This window comes from Pristiophorus japonicus, chromosome 6 (assembly GCF_044704955.1).
Source record: "Pristiophorus japonicus isolate sPriJap1 chromosome 6, sPriJap1.hap1, whole genome shotgun sequence".
NCBI lineage: Eukaryota > Metazoa > Chordata > Chondrichthyes > Pristiophoridae > Pristiophorus > Pristiophorus japonicus.
This window is the reverse complement of record NC_091982.1, coordinates 117,979,116-118,001,104: the sequence shown is the minus strand read 5'-3', so window position 1 is coordinate 118,001,104 and position 21,989 is coordinate 117,979,116. Positions and strand designations below refer to the sequence as shown.

At 45.9% G+C, this 21,989-nt stretch overlaps 1 protein-coding gene across 2 annotated transcripts in view; it reads left to right on the top strand.

The window, feature by feature from the left end:
• The window catches only part of LOC139265229 (uncharacterized), a 92,419-nt gene that overhangs the window by 59,337 nt on the left and 11,093 nt on the right, over positions 1-21,989 (top strand). For both annotated transcript variants that reach the window (XR_011593512.1, XM_070882157.1), the window contains exon 4: positions 21,157-21,269. Coding sequence is in view for 1 of the 2 variants with exons in the window: in XM_070882157.1 (XP_070738258.1) it covers positions 21,157-21,269 (113 nt within the window). In the remaining variant the exon portion in view is untranslated. The remainder of the gene's footprint in view (positions 1-21,156; positions 21,270-21,989) is intronic.

Below are 21,989 nucleotides of genomic sequence, written 5' to 3'. Positions count from 1 at the left end.
TTTAGATGGTGATGACATCAATCGGCCTGGGTTCACTTCCACCTAGCCTGCCAGTGTGAAATTACCATTTGCATATAGAAACATAGAAAATAGGTGCAGGAGTAGGCCATTCAGCCCTTCAAACCTGAACAACCATTCAATAAGATCATGGCTGATCATTCACCTCAGTGCCCATAATATGTCCTTACGATACAGTATAAATGCACATGAGGCCCATACTTGAGAGAAGGTCACTCTCTGACCAGTTACCTTTATTAGCCAGCACTGAAGTGCAGAAGATGGGTGGAGCTTCCCCTTTTATACCTGAAAGTCCAGGTTAGGAGTGTCTCCCACAAGTTCACCACCTAGTGGTCAGTGTTGTCATGGTGTACAACTGAGGTCAGTTTATACATGGATTACAATGACAGTAGAATACATGACATCACCTCCCCCTCCAAAGTCTTATTGTGATCACAGGTTAAGTCTCTCTGGTGGTTTATGCTCCCTTGTACAGCGCCTGAGTTGGAGCTCCGGTTGTTGGGCGCTGGCCTGAGTGTCTGCTGTTTGCGGTGCCTCTGGCCTGGCCAGACTGCCCACAATGACTGGGCTCCGGTGTTCGGTCACCTGTGGTGGAGTGAACTCTACATCGTGTTCTTCCTCTGCTTCTTTTGTGGGGTTGCCGAACCTCCTTTTTGTTTGATCCACGTGTTTGCGGCAGATTTGTCCATTGGTAACTTTAACTACCAGAATCCTATTCCCCTCTTTGGCAATCACAGTGCCTGTGAGCCACTTGGGCCCTTCAGTGTAGTTGAGGTCAAAGACAGGGTAATTGACATCAATACATCGCGCCCTCGCATTCCCGTCATGGTAGTCACATTGTGACCGGCGCCTGCTCTCAACAATTTCTTTCAACGTGGGGTGTATAAGGGAAAACCTGGTTTTGAGCGTCCTTTTCATTACCAGCTCTGCGGGTGGAACCCATGTGAGTGAGTGTGGTCAGGATCTATTGGCTAACAGGAGGCATGATAAGCGGCTTTGTAGGGAACCCCCTTGAATTCTATGCATCCCCTGTTTGATTATCTGCACTGCTCATTCCGCCTGGCCGTTTGAGGCTGGCTTGAACGGTGTCGTTCTGACATGGCTGATACCCTTTCCTGCCATGACCTCCTGGAATTCAATGCTTGTAAAGCACGGGCTATTGTCGCTGACTGAGACGTCTGGTAGATCATGGGCGGCGAACATTGCCCGTAGACTTTCTACCATGGCAGAGGATGTGCTTGAATTGAGAATGTCACACTCGATCCATTTGGAGGAGGCGTCTACTACAACCAAAAACATTTTTCCCATGAAAGGACCTGCGTAGTCCACATGGATGCGTGACCATGGCTTGGCGGGCCAGGACCAGGGGCTAAGGGGGGCTTCCCCGGGCGCATTGCCCAGCTGGGCACACGTGTTGCATCTGCGAACACAAAGTTCCAGGTCAGCATGTATCCCTGGCCACCAAACATGTGACCTGGCAATTGCCTTCATCAAGACAATGCCCGGATGTTCATTGTGGAGTTCTCGGATGAACGCCTCTCTGCCCATCTGGGGCATGACTACTCGATTTCCCCAAAGTAGGCAATTGGCCTGAATCAAGAATTCATCCCTGCACCTGTGAAATGGTTTAAATTCCTCAGGGCATACCCTGTACGTGGCTGCCCAGTCCCCATTAAGGACACGTTTCTTGACTAAAGACAGTAGCGGGTCTCTATTTGTCCAGACTTTGATCTGACGGGCTGTCATGGGTGAGCCTTCGCTTTCGAAAGCTTCAACAGCCATGACCATCTCAGCAGCATGCTCAGTTGCCCCCTTGGTGGTGGCTAGTGGGAGCCTGCTGAGTGGATCGGCGCAGTTTTCAATGCCCGGTCTGTGCCGAATTGTATAGTCATAGATGGTTAAAGTGAGTGCCCATCTCTGTATGCGGGCCGATGCATTTGCATTTATGGCCTTGTTGTCGGCCAAAAGGGGTGTTAGGGGTTTGTGATCTGTCTCCAGCTCAAATTTCCTGCCAAACAGGTACTGATCCATTTTTTTTTACTCATATAGACATGCAAGCGCTTCCCTTTCTACCATCCCGTAGCCCCTTTCTGCCTGGGACAGACTTCTGGAGGCATAAGCTACTGACTGTAACTGACCCTTGGCATTAATATGCTGCAACACATACCCGACTCCATAGGACGATGCATCGCACATTAACACAAGTTTCTTACATGATCATATAATGTGAATAGATTGTTGGAGCATAACAAATTGCGTGCTCTGTCAAAAGCCCTTTCCTGGCTGTCCCCCCAGACCCATTCACGACCTTTGCATAGGAGCATGTGTTGCGGCTCTAACAGCATGCTCAATTTGGGAAGAAAGTTGTTCAGGATAGTTCAGGAGCCCCAGGAACGAATGCAGCTCTGTCGTGTTACGGAGTCTGGGTGCTCTCTGGATCGCTTCTCTTTTGGACGCAGTAGGTCTGATCCCGCCGGCTGCTACCCTCATCCCCAGGAATTCTACCTCTGGAGCTTGGAAGATGCACTTCGCCTTTTTCAGTCGCAGACCTACCCGGTCCAGTCTGCGTAGCACCTCCTCCAGGTTGTGGAGGTGTTCTTCAGTATCGCAACCCGTGATGAGGATGTCGTCTTGAAAAACCATCCTTGGAATCGACTTGAGGAGACTTTCCATGTTTCGTTGAAAGATCGCGGTGGCCGAGCGAATCCCAAACAGACATCTGTTGTACTCAAACAACCCCTTGTGTGTTGTGATGGTGGTCAGCTTCTTCGACTCACTCGCCAGCTCCTGGGTCATGTAAGCTGAGGTCAAGTCCAATTTTGAAAAAAGTTTGTCACCGGATAGCGTCGCAAAGAGATCCACCGATCTCGGTTGTGGGTACTGCTCTTGGAGTGACACCCGATTAATGGAGGCCTTTTAATCACCACATATCCTGACCGACCCATCTGCCTTGAGCACCGGCACAATCGGGCTTGCCCAGTCACTGAATTCGACTGGCGAGATGATGCCTTCCCTCAGCAGGCAGTCCAATTCGCCTTCTACCTTTTCCCGCATCACGTACGGCACTGCTCTGGCCTTGTGGTTTACTGGCCTCGTGTCCAGGTTTATATGAATCACTACGTTGGTCCCCATGAAAGTGCCAATGCCGGGTTGAAATAGTGAGTCAAATTTGTCCAGGATCTGTGAGCATGATATTCACTCCACAGAAGAAATTGCATTGACATCGCCCCATTTCCAGTTCATGACAGCAAGCGCCAACTCCTCCCCAGCAGTGCTGGACCGTCCCCCGCAACAATCCAGAGTGGCAACCTGTCCTTCGAATCTTTGTGGGTCATGACTACCGTGGCGCTGCCGAGCACCGGAATGATCTCCTTTGTATATGTCCGTAGCTGTGCGTCAATCGGCAATAATTTTGGCCTCCTGGCCTTGGAAGCCCACAACTTGTTGAACTGTTTGATACTCATCAGGGACTGGCTGGCCCCTGTGTCTAGCTCCATTGATACTGGGATGCCATTGAGGAGCATTTTCATCATTATCGGTGGCGTCCTGGTGTATGAACTGTGTATGTGCTCCACATGAACTCGCTGAACTTCAGCTTCCAGCGAATTCCCCCGGTGTTCATTCGGCCTCATAGGGCTTACATCGGGCTCGTCCTCCTCGTACATCAAACTGGCTGCAGGCTTCCTGCACATATGCGCCAAGTGACTGCTGACATTGCAGTTTCTGCAGGTATATTGCTGATACCTGCAAGCTCTGGCTGTGTGTTTGCCTCCACACCTCCAACATGAGCCGGTGTTGCAAACAAAAGGTCCATTCATTACCAGTTAATCGTCTCTGACTGTCTCTGTAACCGTCCTTAAATGCACCATTGACAGATGTTGATGGCCCCATTACTGGCCGTATTGTCCCTTACGATGGCATGAATCACCGTTCAGCTAGCCATTGTCTCTATTGAATTCCCCCTTTGGGTTTGACTACATGCTCGGGCATGTCCGATTGCCCCTATCTGCCTTGAGAACTATGTGCCACATGAACAATGTTGACTCCCTGTCCATTTGCTGCATTTAGACCAAGATTTTTGTCAAACATCATTCAGGTCTCTTCCTCCCCTGAGATAAATATCTGGGCCATCAAAGCCGCCGTTTCCAGGGTCAAGTCTTTGGTCTCAATCAGTTTCCTGAAAACCCCAGCGTGCCCGATGCCCTCAATAAAAAAGTCTTGCAGCATCTCCACTCTGTATGCATCTAGGAACTTACATAGGCTCGCCAGTCACCGGAGGTCTGCCACGATGTCTGGAACGCTTTGCCCTTCTCACCGCCGGTGCATGTAAAACTGGTGTCTCGCCATTTGCATGCTGCTCACCGGTTAAAGTGTTCCCCGATCAACTTACTGAGCTCTTCAAAAGTCTTATCTGTCGGCTTCTCTGGCGCTAGAAGGCCCTTCATCAGGGAGTACGTCCTGAATCCACAAACCGTCAGGAGATGAGTTTGTCGGCCGAATCCTGTCCCAACCATTCCTTAGTGCTGAAACTTTGTTGTAGTCTCTCAATAAAATCGTCCCAATCATCACCGACACAGTACCTCTCGTCTGTGCTGCTAGTGGCTATGCTCGCATGGTTTAAATCCCAGTTTCTCGTCGCCAATAATATTTCCTTACTATACAGTATAAATGCACACGATACCCATACTTGAGACAAAGTCACTCTGTGACCAGTAACCTTTATTAGCCAGCACTGACGTTCAGAAGATGAGTGGAGCTTCCCCTTTTATACCTGAAAGTCCAGGTTAGGAGTGTCTCCCACAAGTTCACCACCTAATGGCCAGTGTTCTCACGGTGTACAATTTAGTTCAGTTTATACATGGATTGCAATAACAGTAAAATACATGACAACCCCTTTCCTGCTTTTTCTCCATACCCCTTGATCCCTTTAGCCGTAAGTGCCATATCCAACTCCCCTTTGAATCTATCTAACGAATTGGCATCAACAACTCTCTGCGGAAGAGAATTCCACAGGTTAACAACTCTCTCAGTGAAGAAGTTTCTCCTCATCTGGGTCCTAAATGGCTTACCCCTTATCCTTAGACTGTGACCCCTGGTTCTGGACTCCCCCAACATCGGGAACATTCTTCCTGCATCTAACCTGTCCAGTCCCATCAGAACTTTATATGTTTCTATGAAATCCCCTCTCATTCTTCTAAACTCCAGTGAATACAGGCCCAGTCGATCCAGTCTCTCCTCATATGTCAGTCCTGCCATCCCGGGAATCAGTCTGGTGCACTCCCTCAATAGCAAGAATGTCCTTCCTCAGATTAGGAGACCAAAACTGAACACAATATTCAAGGTGAGACTTCACCAAGGCCCTGTACAGCTGCAGCAAGACCTTCCTGCTCTGATACTCAAATCCCCTAGCTATGACAGCCAACATGCCATTTGCCTTCTTCACCGCCTGCTGCACCTGCATGCCAACCTTCAATGACTGATGTACCATGACACCCAGGTCTTGTTGCACCTCCCCTTTTCCTAATCTGCCGCCATTCAGATAATATTCTGTCTTCATGTTTTTGCCATCAAAGTGGATAACCTCACATTTATCCACATTATACTGCATCTGCCATGTATTTGCCCACTCACCTAACCTGTCAAGTCACCCTGCAGCCTCTTAGCATCCTCCTCACAGCTCACACCGCACCTGAATGCACCTTAGTCAGGATCGTCTCGCTTGAACTACTCCCAGTCAATCCTATTCCCTAAGCCATCCCCACAAGGTTGCCGGTCTCTTGGAGGTTTTGCATTTAAGGATTTAAAGTGTTGTTCATAAAAATGGCTAGGAAGCTGGTGCTAAACCCTGTCGGCTCCCTCAGCAGCTCCAATATAAGGCAATTAAAAAGTACAGAATGAGGGAAAGGCTGAAGGGGACAAAGAAAAAAATATACACACACAACAGTACACACACAGGAATAGAAATAGAATGAACTGTGCTTAGATGGAGAACAGGAAATGATTAAAAGCCAGAAGTAATATTGGCAGGAGACAAAAAGAAGCCCAGTGAGAGAAAGAAGTTGCACAGAGGACTGGGAGAGACAGTTACTGTTAGACAGAACACAGAATTAGGTGGGTTCATATAGAATACAAAGAGGTCTAAGTTAGTTTTGGAGTGCATGTTACCCATATTATTACCTCTGGAGTCCCCCAAGGATCTATCCTTGGTTCCTCCTATTTCTCATCTACATACTGCCTCTTGGCGACATCTTCTGAAAACACAGAGTCAGTTTCCACATGTACACAGGCGACACCCAGCTCTACCTCACCACCAATTCTCTTGACCTCTCCACTTTCTCTAAATTGTCAGACTGCTTCTCTGACATCCAGTACTGGATGAGCAGAAATTTCCTCCAAATAAATATTGGGAAGACTGAAGCCATTGTCTTCGAACCCCGACACAAGCTCCGATACTTAGCCACCAACTCCATTTCTCTCCCTAACATCTGTCTGAGGCTGACCAGACTGTTTGCAACCTTGGTGTCCTATTTGATCCTGAGCTGAGCTTCCAACACCATATCTTCTCCATCGCCAAAACAGCCTTCTTCCACCTCTATAACATTGCTTGCATCCGCCCCTACCTTAGCTCATCTTGAGAGTCACTTGGACAAGTGTGGATTAACATAGACATAGAAAAATAGAAAATAGGTCCAGGAGTAGGCCATTTGGCCCGTCATGCCTGCAGCACCATTCAATATGATCATGGCTGATCATGCATTTCAGTACCCCATTCCTGCTTTCTCTCCATACCCCTTGATCCCTTTAGCCATGAGGGCCATATCTAACTCCCTTTTGAATATATCTAACCAACTGGCCCCAACAACTGTCTGTGATAGAGAAATCCACATGCCCTCAAATCTCTGAGTGAAGAAGTTTCTCCTCATCTCCGTCCTAAATGGCTTATCCTTATCCTCAGACTGTGACCCCTGGTTCTGGACTTCCTCAACATCGGGAACATTCTTCCTGCATCTAACCTGTCTAATCCCGTCAGAATTTTATATGTTTCTATGAGATCCCCTCTCATTCTTCTAAATTCCATTGAATACAAGCCTAGTCGATCTAGTCTTTCTTCATATGTCAGTCCTGTCATCCCGGGATTCAGTCTGGTGAACCTTCGCTGCACTCCCTCAATAGCAAGAATGTCCTTCCTCAGATTAGGAGACCAAAACTGGACACAACATTCAAGGTGTGGCCTTACCAAGGCCCTGTAAAACTGTAGTAAGACCTCCTTGCTCCTATACTCGAATCCTCTCGCTATGAAGGCCTACATGCCATTTGCCTTCATCACCGCCTGCTGCACCTGTATGCCACCCTTTAATGACTGATGTACCATGACACCCATGTCTCGTTGCACCTCCCCCTTTACTAATCTGTCACCATTCAGATAATAATCAGCCCCGCTGTTGTTACCACCAAAGTGGATAACCTCACATTTATCCACATTAGACTGCATCTGCCATGTATTTGCCAACTCATCTAACCTGTCCAAGTCACCCTGCAGCCTCTTAGCATCCTCCTCACAGTTCGCACTGCCACCCAGCTTATTGTCATTAGCAAACTTGGAGATATGACATTCAATTCCTTCATTATCTAAATCATTAATGTTTATTGTAAATAGCTGGGGTCCCAGCACTGAACCTTGCGGTACCCCACTAATCACTGCCTGTCACTGCTTTCCAAATGTGCTGCTATTACATCTTTAATAATTGTTTCCAACATTTTCCCCACCACCGATGTCAGGCTGACCGATCTATAATTTCCTGTTTACTCTCTCCCTCCTTTTTTAAAAAGTGGAGTTACATTAGCTGCCCTCCAGTCCATAGGAACTGATCCAGAGTCTATAGAATGTTGGAAAATGACCACCAATGCATCCACTATTCCTTAAATTCTCTGGGATGCAGACTATCAGGCCCTGGGGATTTATCAGCCTTCAATCCCATCAATTTTACTCCAAACCCAATTTGCTGACTAATATGGATTTCCTTTAGTTCCTCCTTCTCACTAGACCCTCGTCCCCCTCGTATTTCCGGAACGTTATTTGTGTCTTCCTTAGTGAAGACAGAACCAAAGTATTTGTTCAATTGGTCTGCCATTTCTTTGTGCCCCATTATGACTTCACCTGATTCTGACTGTAAGGGACCTACATTTGTCTTCACTAATCTTTTTCTCTTCACGTATCTGTAGAAGCTTTTGCAGTCAGTTTTTATGTTCTCGTATTCTATTTTCCCCCTCCTAATTAAGTAAAGACAGCATGGATATGTTAAAGGCAAATCATGTTTAACCAACTTGATCGAGTTTTTTGATGAGGTAACAGAGAGGGTTAATGAGGTTAATGTGGTGTACATGGATTTCCAAAAGGCGTTGACAAAGTGCCACATAATAGGCTTGACAACAAAGTTGAAATCCATGCAATAAAATGTATAGTGTCAGTATGGATATGAAATTGGGTAAGTGACAGGAAACAGAGAGCAGCGGTGAACGGTTGTTTATCGGACTGGAACAAGGTACACAGAGGTGTTCCCCAGGGGTCGGTACTGGGACCACTGCTTTTCTTGAGATATATTAATGACTTGGACATGGGTATACAGGGCACAATTTCAAAATTTGCAGATGACACAAAACTTGGAAGTATAGTGAACAGTGAGGAGGAGAGTGATAGACTTCAGAAAGATGTACAGAGGCTGGTGTAATGGGCAGACCGGGGCAGATTAAATTTAATGCGGAAAAGTGTGAAGTGATACATTTTGGTCGAAAGGATGTGAAGAGGACATATAAACTAAAGGGTACACTCATAAAGAGGGTGCATGAACAGAGAGACCTGGGGGTATATGGGCACAAATCAGTGAAGGTGGCAGGGCAGGTTGAGAAAATGGTTAAAAAAGCTTACGGGATTCTGGGCTTCATAAATAGAGGCATATGGTACAAAAGTTTGGAAATTATGATGAAACTGTATTAAACACTGGTTTGGGCCCAACTGGAGAAGTATGTCCAATTCTGGGCACCTCACTTTAGGAAGGATGTGAAAGCCTTAGAGAAGGAGAAGAAAAGATTTACAAGAATGGTTCCAGGGATGAGGGACTTCAGTTATGTGGATAGACTGGAGAAGCTGGGGTTGTTCTACATAGAGCCTAGAAGGTTGAGAAGAGGTTTGGTAGAGGTGTTCAAAATCATGAGGGATTTGGACAGAGTAGGTAGAGAGAAACTGTTCCCATTTGCAGAAGGGTCGAGAAACAGAGGACACAGATTTAAGGTGATTGACAAAAGAACCAAAGGCGATCTAACAAAAAAAAATGTTTGTTCTGGAATGCGCAGCCTGAAAGGGGACTGGAGGCAGACTCAATCTTAGCATTCAAAGGGGAGTTGGATAAGTATCTGAAGGAAAGAAATTTGCAGGGCTATGGGGAAAGGGCGGGGTAGTGGGACTAGCTGAGAGTCGACACGAGCTCGACAGGCCAAATGGCCTTCTTCTGTAACCATTAAAAATGCTTCTATGATTCTATCTGGTGCTGAATCCACATCCGTGCTTTTGTTACCTCTAGACTTGCATATTTCCAATGGTCTCCTGACCGGACTCCCATCTCCTGCACTCCATAAACTACAATTCATCCAAAACTCGGCTGCCCGTGTTTTAACTCGCACCAAGTCCCATTCACCCATCAACCCTGTGCGCACATTGGCTCCCGGTCAACCAATGCCTCAAATTTAAAATTCTCATAATTTCCAAATCCCTCCATGGCTTTGCCCTCGCTACTTCTGTCCTGTCACATCCAGGCATGAATGTGGGGGACCATTATGGGAGGAGGAGGAGGCTCCATGAATATCCCCATCCACAATGATGGCGGAGCCCAGCACGCAATGCAAAAGACAAAGCTGAAGCATTTACCACCATCTTCAGCCAGAAATGCCGAGTGGATGATCCATATTGACCTCCTCCTGAGGTCCCCACCATCACATAAGTCAGTCTTCCGCCAATTGGATTCATTCCACGTGATATCAAGAAACGACTGAGCGCACTGGATACAGCAAAGGCTATGGGCCCCGACAACATCTCGACTGTTGTGCTGAAGACTTGTGCTTCAGAACTAGCCACACTTCTAGCTAAGCTACAACACTGGCATCTATCTGACAATGCCCAGGTATGTTCTGTCCTGTCCACAAAATGCAGGACAAATGCAATACGGCCAATTACTGCCCCATTTTTCTGCTCGCAATCATCAGCAAAGTGATAGAAGGTGTCGTCGACAGTGCTGTCAAGCAGCACTTGCTCACAGATACACAGTTTCCTCCAGAACCACTCAGCTCCAGACTTCATTACAGCCGTGGTCCAAACATGGACAAAAGAGCTGAATTCCAGAGGTGAAGTGAGAGTGACTGCTCTAGCCATCAAGGCAGCATTTTGACCAAGTGTGGCATCAAGGAGCCCTAGTAAAACTGAAGTCAATGGGAATCAGGGGGAAAAATCTCCACTGGCTGGAGTCATACCTAGCACAACGGAAGATGGTTGTGGTTGTTGGAGGCCAATCATCCCAGCCCCAGGACATCGCTGTAGGACTTCCTCAGGGCAGTGTCCTAGGACCAACCATCTTCAGCTGCTTGATCAATGACCTTCCCTACATCATAAGATCAGAAGTGGGGATGTTCGCTAATGATTGCAGTGTTCAGTTCCATTTGCAACTCCTCAGATAATGAAGCAGTCCATGCCCAGGTGCAGCACGACCTGGACGACATTCAGGCTTGGGCTGATAAGTGCCAAATAACATTCGCGCCACACAAGTGCCAGGCAATGACTATCTCCAACAAGCGAGAGTCTAACCACCACTCCCTGCCATCAACATTCTGGGTGTCACCATTGACCAGAAACTTAACTAGACCAGCCACATAAATACTGTGGTGACAAGAGCAGGTCAGAGGCTGGGTATTCTGCAGTGAGTGTCTCACCTCCTGACTCCCCAAATCCTTTCCACCATCTACAAGGGACAAGTCAGGAGTGTGATGGAATACTCTCCACTTGCCTGAATGTGTGCAATTCCAAAAACACTCAAGAAGCTCGACACTATCAGAACAAAGCAGCCCGCTTGATTTACACCCATCCACCATCTTAAACATTCACTCCCTCCACCACCAGCGCACTGATGCTGCAGTGTGTACCATCTACATGATGCACTGCAGCAACTTGCCAAAGCTTCTTCAACAGTATTTCCCAAACCCGCGACCACTACCACCTGGAAGGACAAGGGCAGCAGCCACATGGGAACACCACCATCTCCACATTCCCATCCAAGTCACACACCATCCTGACTTGGAAATATATCACCATTCATTCATCGTCGCTGGGTCAAAATCATGGAACTCCCTCCCTAACAGCACTGTGGGAGCACCTTCACCACACGGACTGCAGCGGTTCAAGAAGGCGGCTCACCACTGCCTTCTCAAGGGGCAATTAGGGATGGGCAATAAATGCCGGCCTTGCCAGCGACACTCACATCCCAGGAATAATTTTTTTTTAAATCTGCAGCCCTGTATCCCTCTGAGATCTTTGCACTCCTCCAATTCTGACCTCTTGCCCATCCTTGATTTTCATCGCTCCACAATTGGTGGCTGTGCCTTCAGCTGCCTGGGCCCTAAGCCTTGGAATTCCGTCTCTAAATTTTGCCACCTCTCCAGCTCTTTCTTCCTTTAAGGTGCTCCTTAAAAACTACCTCACTGTCCGAATATCTCCTTATGTGGTTCAACGTCAAATTTTGTTTGAAAGCACTCAAGTGAAGCTCCTTCGGGTATTTTACTACATTAAAGGTTCTATATAAATGCAAGTTGTTGTTGTTGTGGTGAGGTAGAGCTGGATATCGACAATGGAACATGGGGAATCTTACTTTGTGTTTTCAAATGATGTTGCCGAGGGGCAGCGTGCCGATGAGAAATAGGAGGGGACCAATGCGAGATCCTTGCGGGACTCCAGAGGTAACCCTGTGGGAGTGGGAAGAGGAACCATTGCAGGTGGTTCTCTGGCTATGACTGGATCGATAGGAATAGAATCAGGCTCAAAAGAGGAGAAGGCACCAGAGGAATTGGGGTGTCGGACCAAGGTGAGATTTGATGATAAGGCCCATCGCAGCAGTTTGTGTGGTGTGAGGTATAGCCTGGTGGGTAGGCTTCAGTACGGGGGAAGGTGCCGTCACATGTAGCCAGCTTTCAGTCCAGCAATCATCCACAATAAGATCGTGGATGGCAAGGGCCTTGTTCACAAGTGAATGGATATTTTTGAGGGAGATGCGGAGTGAGTCGATCATAAAATTATAGAAGTTTAAGGCACAGAAGGTGGCCATTTGGCCCATCTTATCCATGCTGGCCAAAAATGAGCTATCCAGCCAAATCCCACGTTCCAGTTCTTGGTCCGTAGCCTTGCAGGTTGCAGCACTTCAATGCATATCCAAATATTTTTTTATGTGATTGCGGTTTCTGCCTCTAGCACCCTTTCAGGCAGTGAGTTCCAGACCCCTACCACCCTCTGCTGAAAAAAATTCTCCTCAACTCCTCTTTAATCCTTCTGCCAATTACTTTAAATGTATGTCCGCTGGTTATTGATCTCTCCACTAAGGGAAATAGGTGCTTCCTATCCACTTTATCTAGGCCCCTCATAATTTTATACACCTCAATCAAGTCTTCTGTCAGCCTCCTCTGTTCCAAAGTGAACAATCCCAGCCTATCCAATCTTTCCTCATGGCTAAAATTCTCCAGTCCAGACAACATCCTCGTAAATCTCCTCTCTACCCTGTCTAGTGCAATCACATCTTTCGTGTAATGTGGTGACCAGAACTGTACACAGTACACAGAAGAAACTCAACCTTTCTTAATAAGTCAAACCCCTTATTTCAGGTATCAACTGAGTAAACCTTCTCTGAACTGCCTCCAATGCATGTATATTCCTCCTTAAATAAGGAGACCAAAACTGTGCGCAGTACTCCAGGTGTGTAGCAAGACTTCCCTACTTTTATACTCTAGCCCCCTTGCAATAAAGGCCAACATTCCATTTGCCTTTCTAATTAATTGCTGTACCTACTTGCTAACTTTTTGTGTTTCGTGTACAAGGACCCCCCGCAACACCCCCGATCACTCTGTACCTCAGCATTTTAGTCTCTCTCCATTTAAATAATAAATTGATTTTGTATTCTTCCTACCAAAATGAATAACCGCACATTTTCCCGCATTATACTCCATCTGCCAATTTTTTGCCCAGTACTCACTTAACCTGTCTATATCCCTTTGCAGATTCTTTACAGCCAATGTTTTTGAAGAGTAGTCACTGGTATAATGTAGGAATTGCAGCAGCCAAGTTGTACACAGCATGGATCCACAAACAGCAATAAGATCATGATCGGATCATCTGTTTTAGCAATGTTGGTTGAGGGATAATTATTGGCCAGGACACGAGGGGGAAATTCCCTGATCTGCTTTGAAATAGTGCCGTGGAATCTTCTCAGATAGACCTCAGTTTAATATCTGCAGTACCTGTACCTCCAACAGTGAACACTCCTTCAGCGCTACACTGAAGTATCACCCTGGATTATATGCTTAAATCTCTGGAGTGGGACTTGAACCACAACCTTCTGACTCAGAGGTGAGAGTGCTACCCACCGATTCACGGCTACAAAAACTGGAAGGGTAGAGCGCACACTGCAGTGAATGTCACATCAAATAGATCAGGAACTCCCAAGGCAGGCAACTGTGCAGTTTTCATATTGTTGACTAGAAATGGCAGTTCCTTAAACTCTTTAAAATGTTAACAAAGTTAACTTCAAGAAAGCACTGGTGACATTGAGCTAAATATTATCTACGACCAATTTTAGTTGTTTAGTTGTCTTTATGTGCCTTCAGTGCTTCCCAAGGATTCTTGTATTGAAAATCTGCTTTCGGAGCTGGCATAGACTTAGCGTTAATCAAGGGGAAACCGATGTTGAACATCTTAAACTAGCAATTATCATGAAGCAGGTGTGTGTGTGTGTTTTGGTGAGACATCTGCTTTAACTGGATGATTTTTCAAGTAAACAAGAAGATCCTACTCATAAATCAAAAATTGTGTGGTCACATCAAAAAGAGATGGAAAATCTGGTCTCAAATCACTGCACAGGTCTGCAGGATGGGGCCAAATTGCTCTTGCTCACCCTCCCCCTGTTTTTCTTATTATCAGCAGTAAGTCATTGAAAATCTTTCAAACAGCCACCTCCCAAAACAAGCAGAAAGTGGTTTAATCTGATTCTCGGGCATAAAAATTATTTTATTACAAATATTGTTTACAAACTGATTATTTATATCAAAACCTTTCAACAAGCTCCAGCATACCCTTATTTAAAATCCACACCATTTAACTCCATATGCCCCCTCTATTGTATGTATCTCCGTTCTAAGAACTGTTACCTTGTTATGGAAAACATGCAGTGCTAGGAAAAAGACTACCTCATGTTACATTATTATGAATATATGTTGCCTAAATTATAATGAGAAACCCTTAGGCAAGAATAGTTTCCATTTACTCAAACAATTCTATTTAACTTATAAATTATGAACAGTTGGTAGTCTTGCTAAATTTAAAAATAGAAAGAACTTTATAGAACAATAACTTTTATTTATATAGCGCCTTTAACGTAGTAAAACATCCCAAGCGCGTCACAGCAGTGTTATAAGACAACACAGGTAAATTTGACACCGAGCCACGTAAGAAGACATTATGGCAGATGAACAAAAGCTTGGTTAAACAGGTAGGTTTTAAGGAGCATCTTAAAAGAGGAAAGAGAGGTAGAGAGGCGGAGAAGTTTAGGGAGGGAGTTCCAGAGTTTACGGCCCAGGCAACAGAAGGCACGGCCATCGATGGTTGAGCGATTATAATCAGGGATGCCCAAGAGGGCAAAATTTGAGGAGCACAGATATTTCAGGGGGCTGTGAGACTGAAATAGGTTACAGAGATAGGGAGGGGTGAGGCCATGGAGGAATTTGTCAACAAGGATGAGAATTTTGAAATCAAGCTGTTGTTTAACTGGGAGCCAATGCAGATCTGCGAGCACAGGGGTGATGGGTGATCGTGACTTGGTGCAAGTTAGGACATGGGCTGCCGAATTTTGGATGACCTCAAGTTTACGTAGTGTAGAATGTGGGAGGCCAGCCAGGAGTGCTTTGGAGTAGTCAAGTCTGGAGTTAACAAAGGAATGGAGGAGGGTTTCAGCAGCAGAAGAGCTGAGGCAGCGGCAGAAGCGGGCAATGTTACGGAGGTGGAAATAGGCGGTTTTAGTTATGCCGCGGATATGTGGCCGGAAGCACATTTCAGGGTCAAATATGACGCCTAGGTTGCGAACAATCTGGTTTAGCCTCAGATAGATGCTCGGGAGAGAGGTGGAGTTAGTGGTTAGGAGATGCAGTTTGTGGCGGGGACCAAAGACAATGGCTTCGGTCTTCCCAATATTTAATTGGAGAAAATTTCTGCTCATTCAGTACTGGTTATTGGACAATCAGTCTGATAATATAGAGACCATGGAGGGGTCGAGAGAAGTGGTGGAGAGTTAGAGCTGTGTGTCGTCAGTGTACATGTGGAAACTGACCCCGTGTTTTCGGATGATATCACCAAGGGGCAGCATATAGATGAGAAATAGGAAGGGGCCAAGGATAGATCCTTGTGGGACACCAGAGGTAATGCTGCGGGAGTGCGAAGAGAAACCATTGCAGGAGATTTTCTGGCTACGATTGGATAGATAAGAATGGAACCAGGTGAGTGCAGTCCCACCCAGCTGGACGATGGTGGAGAGGCGTTGGAGGAGGATGGAGTGGTCAGCTGTGTCAAAGGCTACAGATAGGTCCAGGAGGATGAGGAGGGATAGTTTACCTTTGTCACAATCACAAAGGATGTCATTTGTGACTTTTTTGAGAGCCGTTTCGGTACTGTGGCAGGCGCGAAAACCAGATTGAAGTGATTCAAACATTGAGTTCGGGAACATATAGTGTCTTTCACAACCTCAGGTCACCGCAAAGTGATTTACAGCCAATGAAGTTCTTTTTCAAGTGAAGTCTCTGTGGTATGTTAGCTTTTGTTACAAAGGGGTTAGATGATAAGAGTAAAGAAATCTGACTACAATTATACAGGGCATTGGTGAGGCCACTCCCGGAATACTGTGTACGGTTGTGGTCTCCTTACCTAAACAAAGACATATTTGCCTGAGATGGGGTGCAACAAAGGTTCGCTAGACTGATTCCTGGGATGAGGGGATTTCCCTATAAGGAGAAATTGAGTGGACTAGGCCTTTCCCTGGAGTTTAGAAGAATGAGAGGTGATCTAATTGAAACATATAAATTTTTAAGGGGCTTGACAGGGTTAATGCTGAGAAAATGTTTCCCCTGGCTGGGGAATCTAGAACACAAAGTCACAGTTTCAGAATAAGGGATCGGCCATTTAAGACTGAGAAAAGGAGAAACTTCTTCACTCAAAGGATTGTGATTCTATAGATTTCTCTACCCCAAAGAGCTGTGGATGCTCAGTCATTAAGTATATTCAAGACAGAGGTCAATAAATTTTGGAGAACGAAGGGAATTAAGGGATATGGGGATAGTGCGACAAGGTGGAGTTGAGGTGGAAGATCAGCCATGATCTTGTTAAATGGTGGAGTAGGTTCGAAGGGCCAATTGGTCTACTCCAGCTCCTATTTCTTTCTTATGTTCTTATGTCGGAGATTCAGCAATCAATTTGTGCACAGCAAGATCCCACAAACAGCAGTAAAGTAAATGACTATATCATCTATTTTTTGGTGCTTTTCAGGCGATCAATGTTGGCCAGGACTTTGGGAAAACTCCCCAGATCTTTGAATATAAAAGCAGGGAAGTACTGCTGCAAATGTGCAGTGTATTGTTGAGACCACACCTAGAGTACTGCGTACAGTTATGGTGTCCTTAGTTAAGGAGGGATATACTTGCATTGGAGGCAGTTCAGAGAAGGTTCATTAGGTTGATTCCTGAGATGAAGGGGTCGACTTATAAAGCAAAGTTGAGTAGGTTGGGCCTATACTCATTGGAGTTTAGAAGAATGTTCTTATAAAAACATGTAAGTTACTGAGGGGCTCGACAAGGTAGATGCAGAGACGCTGTTTCCGCTCATGGGGAAATCTAGAAATAGGGGGCATAGTTTAAGAATAAGGGGCCACCCATTTAGAACTAGATGAGGAGGAATTTCTTCTCTTAGAGAGTTGTAAATCAGTGGAATTCTCAGCCCCAGAGAATTGTGAAGGCTGGGTCATTGAATATATTTCAGGTGGAGAGAGACGGATTTTTGAATGATAAGGGAGGCAAGGGTTATGGGGAGCGTGCAGGGAAGTGGAGCTGAGTCCATGATCAAATCAGCCATGATCTTATAGAATGGTGGTGGAGGCTCGAGGGGTCGAATGGGCTACTCCTCCTCCTATTTCCTATCTTCCTATGTTCCACTGATATCTTCCTGCAGTCTACAGCTTTCTTCCTCATTATCAACCACCAGGCCAATTTTTTTATCATCTGCAAACTTCTTAATCATGCCTCTATATTGTAGTCTAAATCATTGATATATACCACATGACGCATGGGGCCCAGTACTGAGGCCTGTGGAACCCCACTGGAAACAGCCTTCCAGTCACAAATACACCTGTCGACCATTACCCTTTGCTTTCTGACACTGAGGCAATTTTGAATCCAAATTGGCACTTTCCTTTGGATCCCATGGGCTTTTACTTTTCAGACTGATCTGCCATGTGGGACCTTATCAAAAGCCTCGCTAATATCCATGTAGACTGCATCATTGTACTTAAGGACATAGGAACATAAGAAATAGGAGCAGGAGTCGCCCATTTTGTCCCTTGAGCCTGCTCCGCCATTCAGTAAGATCAGGGCTGATCTGATCATGGACTCAGCTCCACTTCCCTGCCGGCTCCCCAGAACCCTTTACTCCCTTAGCACTCTAAAATCTGTCTATCTCCACCTTAAATATATTCAATGACCCAGCCTCCACAGTTCTCCAGGGCAGAGAATTCCACAGATTTACAACCCTCTGAGAGAAAAAATGTTTCCTCATATCAGTTTTAAATGAGTGGTCCCTTATTCTAAGACTATGTCCCCTCGTTTTAGTTTCACCTATGAGTGGAAATATGCTCTGCATCCTCCTTGTCAAGTCCCCTCATTATCTTATAAGTTTCAATAAGATCACCTCTCATTCTTCTGAACTCCAATGTGTATCAGCCCAACCGACTCAACCTATCCTCAAAAGACAACCCCCTCATCTCCGGACTCAACCGAATGAACCTTCTCTGAACAGCCTCCAATGCAAGTATATCCTTCCTTAATGATTGTAGATGTGCTGGTAAAGTCCACAGAGTCATCGGTGGGAGGCCTCAGTAAAGAGCAATGTGTCATCGCCTGTGAGCCAAGTTTATGTCAAGGCCGTGATGTCATAATAAACACTGGTCCACTCGTAATTTCATGTTGTAATTTGGAGTTTAGCTTTAATACTCGGCAGTATGCAGGCGAATGTAACCTATTTCACAACAGGGGTTCGAGTGAAAAGTGGTGTTTTAATAATGTGTTTGTTCAGAGGTCTGTTAATAATGCCAATGATCATGCAGCCTAATAATCCCACGGGAGGTGTCTCTCCAGTATAAATAGAAACTGCTTTTGGATCCAGAGCCTGCCCGCACCAGGCAAGGGATTGTATGGAGCCTCAAGCAACGTCATCACTTCAGAGAGAAAATGGTGTTTAATTCATTTTATGATACAGAACGAATTTTCTTCTCTATTCTTGCCGCCATCGGTGTTCCTGGTGAGTGAATGTAACCAGTGACTGCCGTGTGATTCTACGCACTGCCATTGTGTGTCTAACCCACTGTTACCTGTCTGATACCTGTTAGTGCTACGCTTGTTGTGTTGCTGATCTGTGCTGCACAGACTCTTGGTCAATGAGAGCCCAGTCAGTGATGTGTCCAAACATTCTGCTGCTTGATTCATGTGTTATCACCATTCAAATTGTAACCTGTTCTGAATCTCCCCAACAGGGAACGTTCACAGATAGTTCCTTTTATTGGCCGCCTTCCCGTTCCGTATCCAGTCCAGGACCGGCTTTGGTTCAGAGGATCAAGAGATGTTAATAGGATTATGTGATTTTTATTTTAAAAACCAATCTGATGAACTCAGTGATATATGACTGAAACACAGCATTATTTTGTCTCGGTGACAGACACCAAACATAAAACTGTCTGGTGATGGCCATTAAGTCAGTGGGAAGACATTTGTTGATGTTATGACAATATGAGAAACATAATTTTGCCCAGTTCTGACAAAAGGCCATGGACCTGAAACATTAACTGTTTCTCTCCACACATGCTGCCTGGCCTGCTGAGTATTTCCAGCATTTACAGTTTTTATTTCTGATTATCTCACCTTTGCTTCCCTAGTCCCTGCCGATTGTGTAATTAATATTAATCGGGATTGTTAAAACGGGCAGAGTGGAACGGACGCGTCCTGACACACTTCTCCGCCAATGTGCTGGGAAATGTTTGATAAGGGACACCAATTGTTGCACTGATTCTGTGTGGCGAGGACAGGGTATTCCTGGAGCTTATCCTTGGCGGATCCCACGAGCAGAATAACATGTAGTCAGATGCTCCGTGTAAATGCATTTATTGTCAATAATTTGTTTGACCGAATATGTATAATGTTCGTATTTACTGCAGCTCCAAGAATCTCTCTCCTCGTGTGACTAACCGCCTGGTTTTAAAGGAAAAGCTGTATTTATGTAGTGTTGTTCACTGCCAATGAAGTACTTTTGAAATGTAGTCACTCTTCATCTAATCTCCCGCAGTTTGGAAGCGTGAATAATGAAAGCTGGCATGTGCTGTACAGTAAATAACAATGAGCTGTTGTGACCTGATATTACAATGTAAGGTGAGCACAGTTTACAGTAACAATGCTGTGGCGGTGCTCTTTACATCTTCTCTGCAATTGGACCTCAATGAATTGTTAGTCCTGCAATCAAACATTAAAGTTAATGCATGTTGCTTGTAAAGTGCATCACAACGTGCTGAGTGTGAAATAACCTGCAGCTGCAGTGGAACTCTATAAATAACCTCAAGTTTCTCAGCAATAACGTAATAAGCTTCAGAATATGCAAGGGAATGGTATGTAGCCACTGAATGTTTTGTTTCCAGATCTTTAAGTTCCCATGTAACAGGATTCTTAGGCACTGGTTATTTTTCAATGGTCAGTCTTCAAGTAAAGCCCAACACCTCCTGACCCTTGACATGCTCCTCTTCCAATGAGCTCTTCCACTCACCTTCCCACCTTCAGTTCTCTGGTGATCAGGCTGAGAGTTTTACAGGTTCCTTTGCTAATCAGCTTTACTATCAAGGCACACAGTGAATGACTTGATTCCCAATTCAACAATCTTATTGATGTGAGGAATCCAAAACATTCACGCACAAAAAAGCTCAATCTTACAAGGTGGTTGGGCCCAGGGTGGGTGCCGTGCGGTGACCAACACCCGACACGGCCCTCTCATCCTCTGACACTCCAGCTGCTGCATCCCAGCTTCATTCTGCCATTGCTTTTCCGGGGCAGCTCCTGAGACCCTGCTTGTTCTCTGTCTCCTTCTCTTCCTGTCAAACTCCCTGCCTGGCCCTATTTCACTGAGCTGCTCCAGCCCTGTGTACCACTTCAAACCATCTTCGCCATCCCTTGGAGTGCTCCCGAAAATTGGCAACTATTGGCTCTGGTGCCCAGATCCAACCAACCTGTCCAAACCCCTTGCAGATGTACGGTGGCCACTCCCTTGTTCACACTTTAATCCATGGGCATTGGTTTCGTAACTGCCCAGTTCCTGTTGTATCTTTACCCAGTATTTGCACTGTAATCCTTGTCTGTTCCCTTTCTGTGTTGCTCAATTTCCCTCTATTCCCTGTGCACCCGCTCTGTGAATCAGGGAGCACTGAAGCGATGGATACTGGTCACTGTACGTATTATCAATGCCTGTACTCTCGCAGCAAGCGCTGCCCAAGCCTCGCTTCTGCTGACAGTCTGCTAATCAATCTCTGTCTTCTTGTCTCACAGCTAACTTGGTGTCGATTGTAATCCTGTCCCGAGGCAAGTGCGGTCTCTCCAAAGTCATCACTCGCTATCTGTTGGCCATGGCGGTGTCCGATCTCGTGGTCATCATCATTGAGGTGATACTGAGGCGGATTGTCCCACTATATTTCAAAAATAACTGTTATATAATGATGTGTGTATCGTCCTAGTACCTTAAATGTAATGTAAGCACTATGCCACACCACAGAGGGCGCTGTGGTGGGAAACCCTGGTAGTACCTGCAACAAGGACTATATAAGGCTGACCACCACACCTGGGAGGCACTCTGGAGCTGAACAATAAAGGACGAAGGTCACAGCAGTTAGATTTACACCAGACCGTGTGGAGTCAGTGATTTGTGTGCTACATACACCACATTGGCAATGAGGAAGCGGACGAACTCCACGCAACCATGGGTACTCTGGGCTCGCTAAAGGATTTTACCGTGGGCAATGATTGGGGGGCCTTTACGGAAAGGCTCGAGTAATACTTCATAGCAAACGACCTGACGGAGGACACATACGCAATGAGAGAGAAGCGTAAGGCTATATTGCTCTCCAGTTGTGGAGATGAGATTTACTGTCTCGTCAGGGATTTGCTGGCACCTGGGAGCGCCAGGGACAAGTCAAACGAGGAGCTGACTGAACTCATTCGTGACCAGTTGAAACCGAAGGAGAGCATCCTCACGGCCAGATACAAATTTTACCATCACTGCAGACCTGAGGGCCAGAATGTCACCAAATATGCTGCGGACCTCAGGAGACTCGCGGCGCCGTGTGATTTTGGGGCACACCTTGACGAGGCTTTGCGGGACGTTT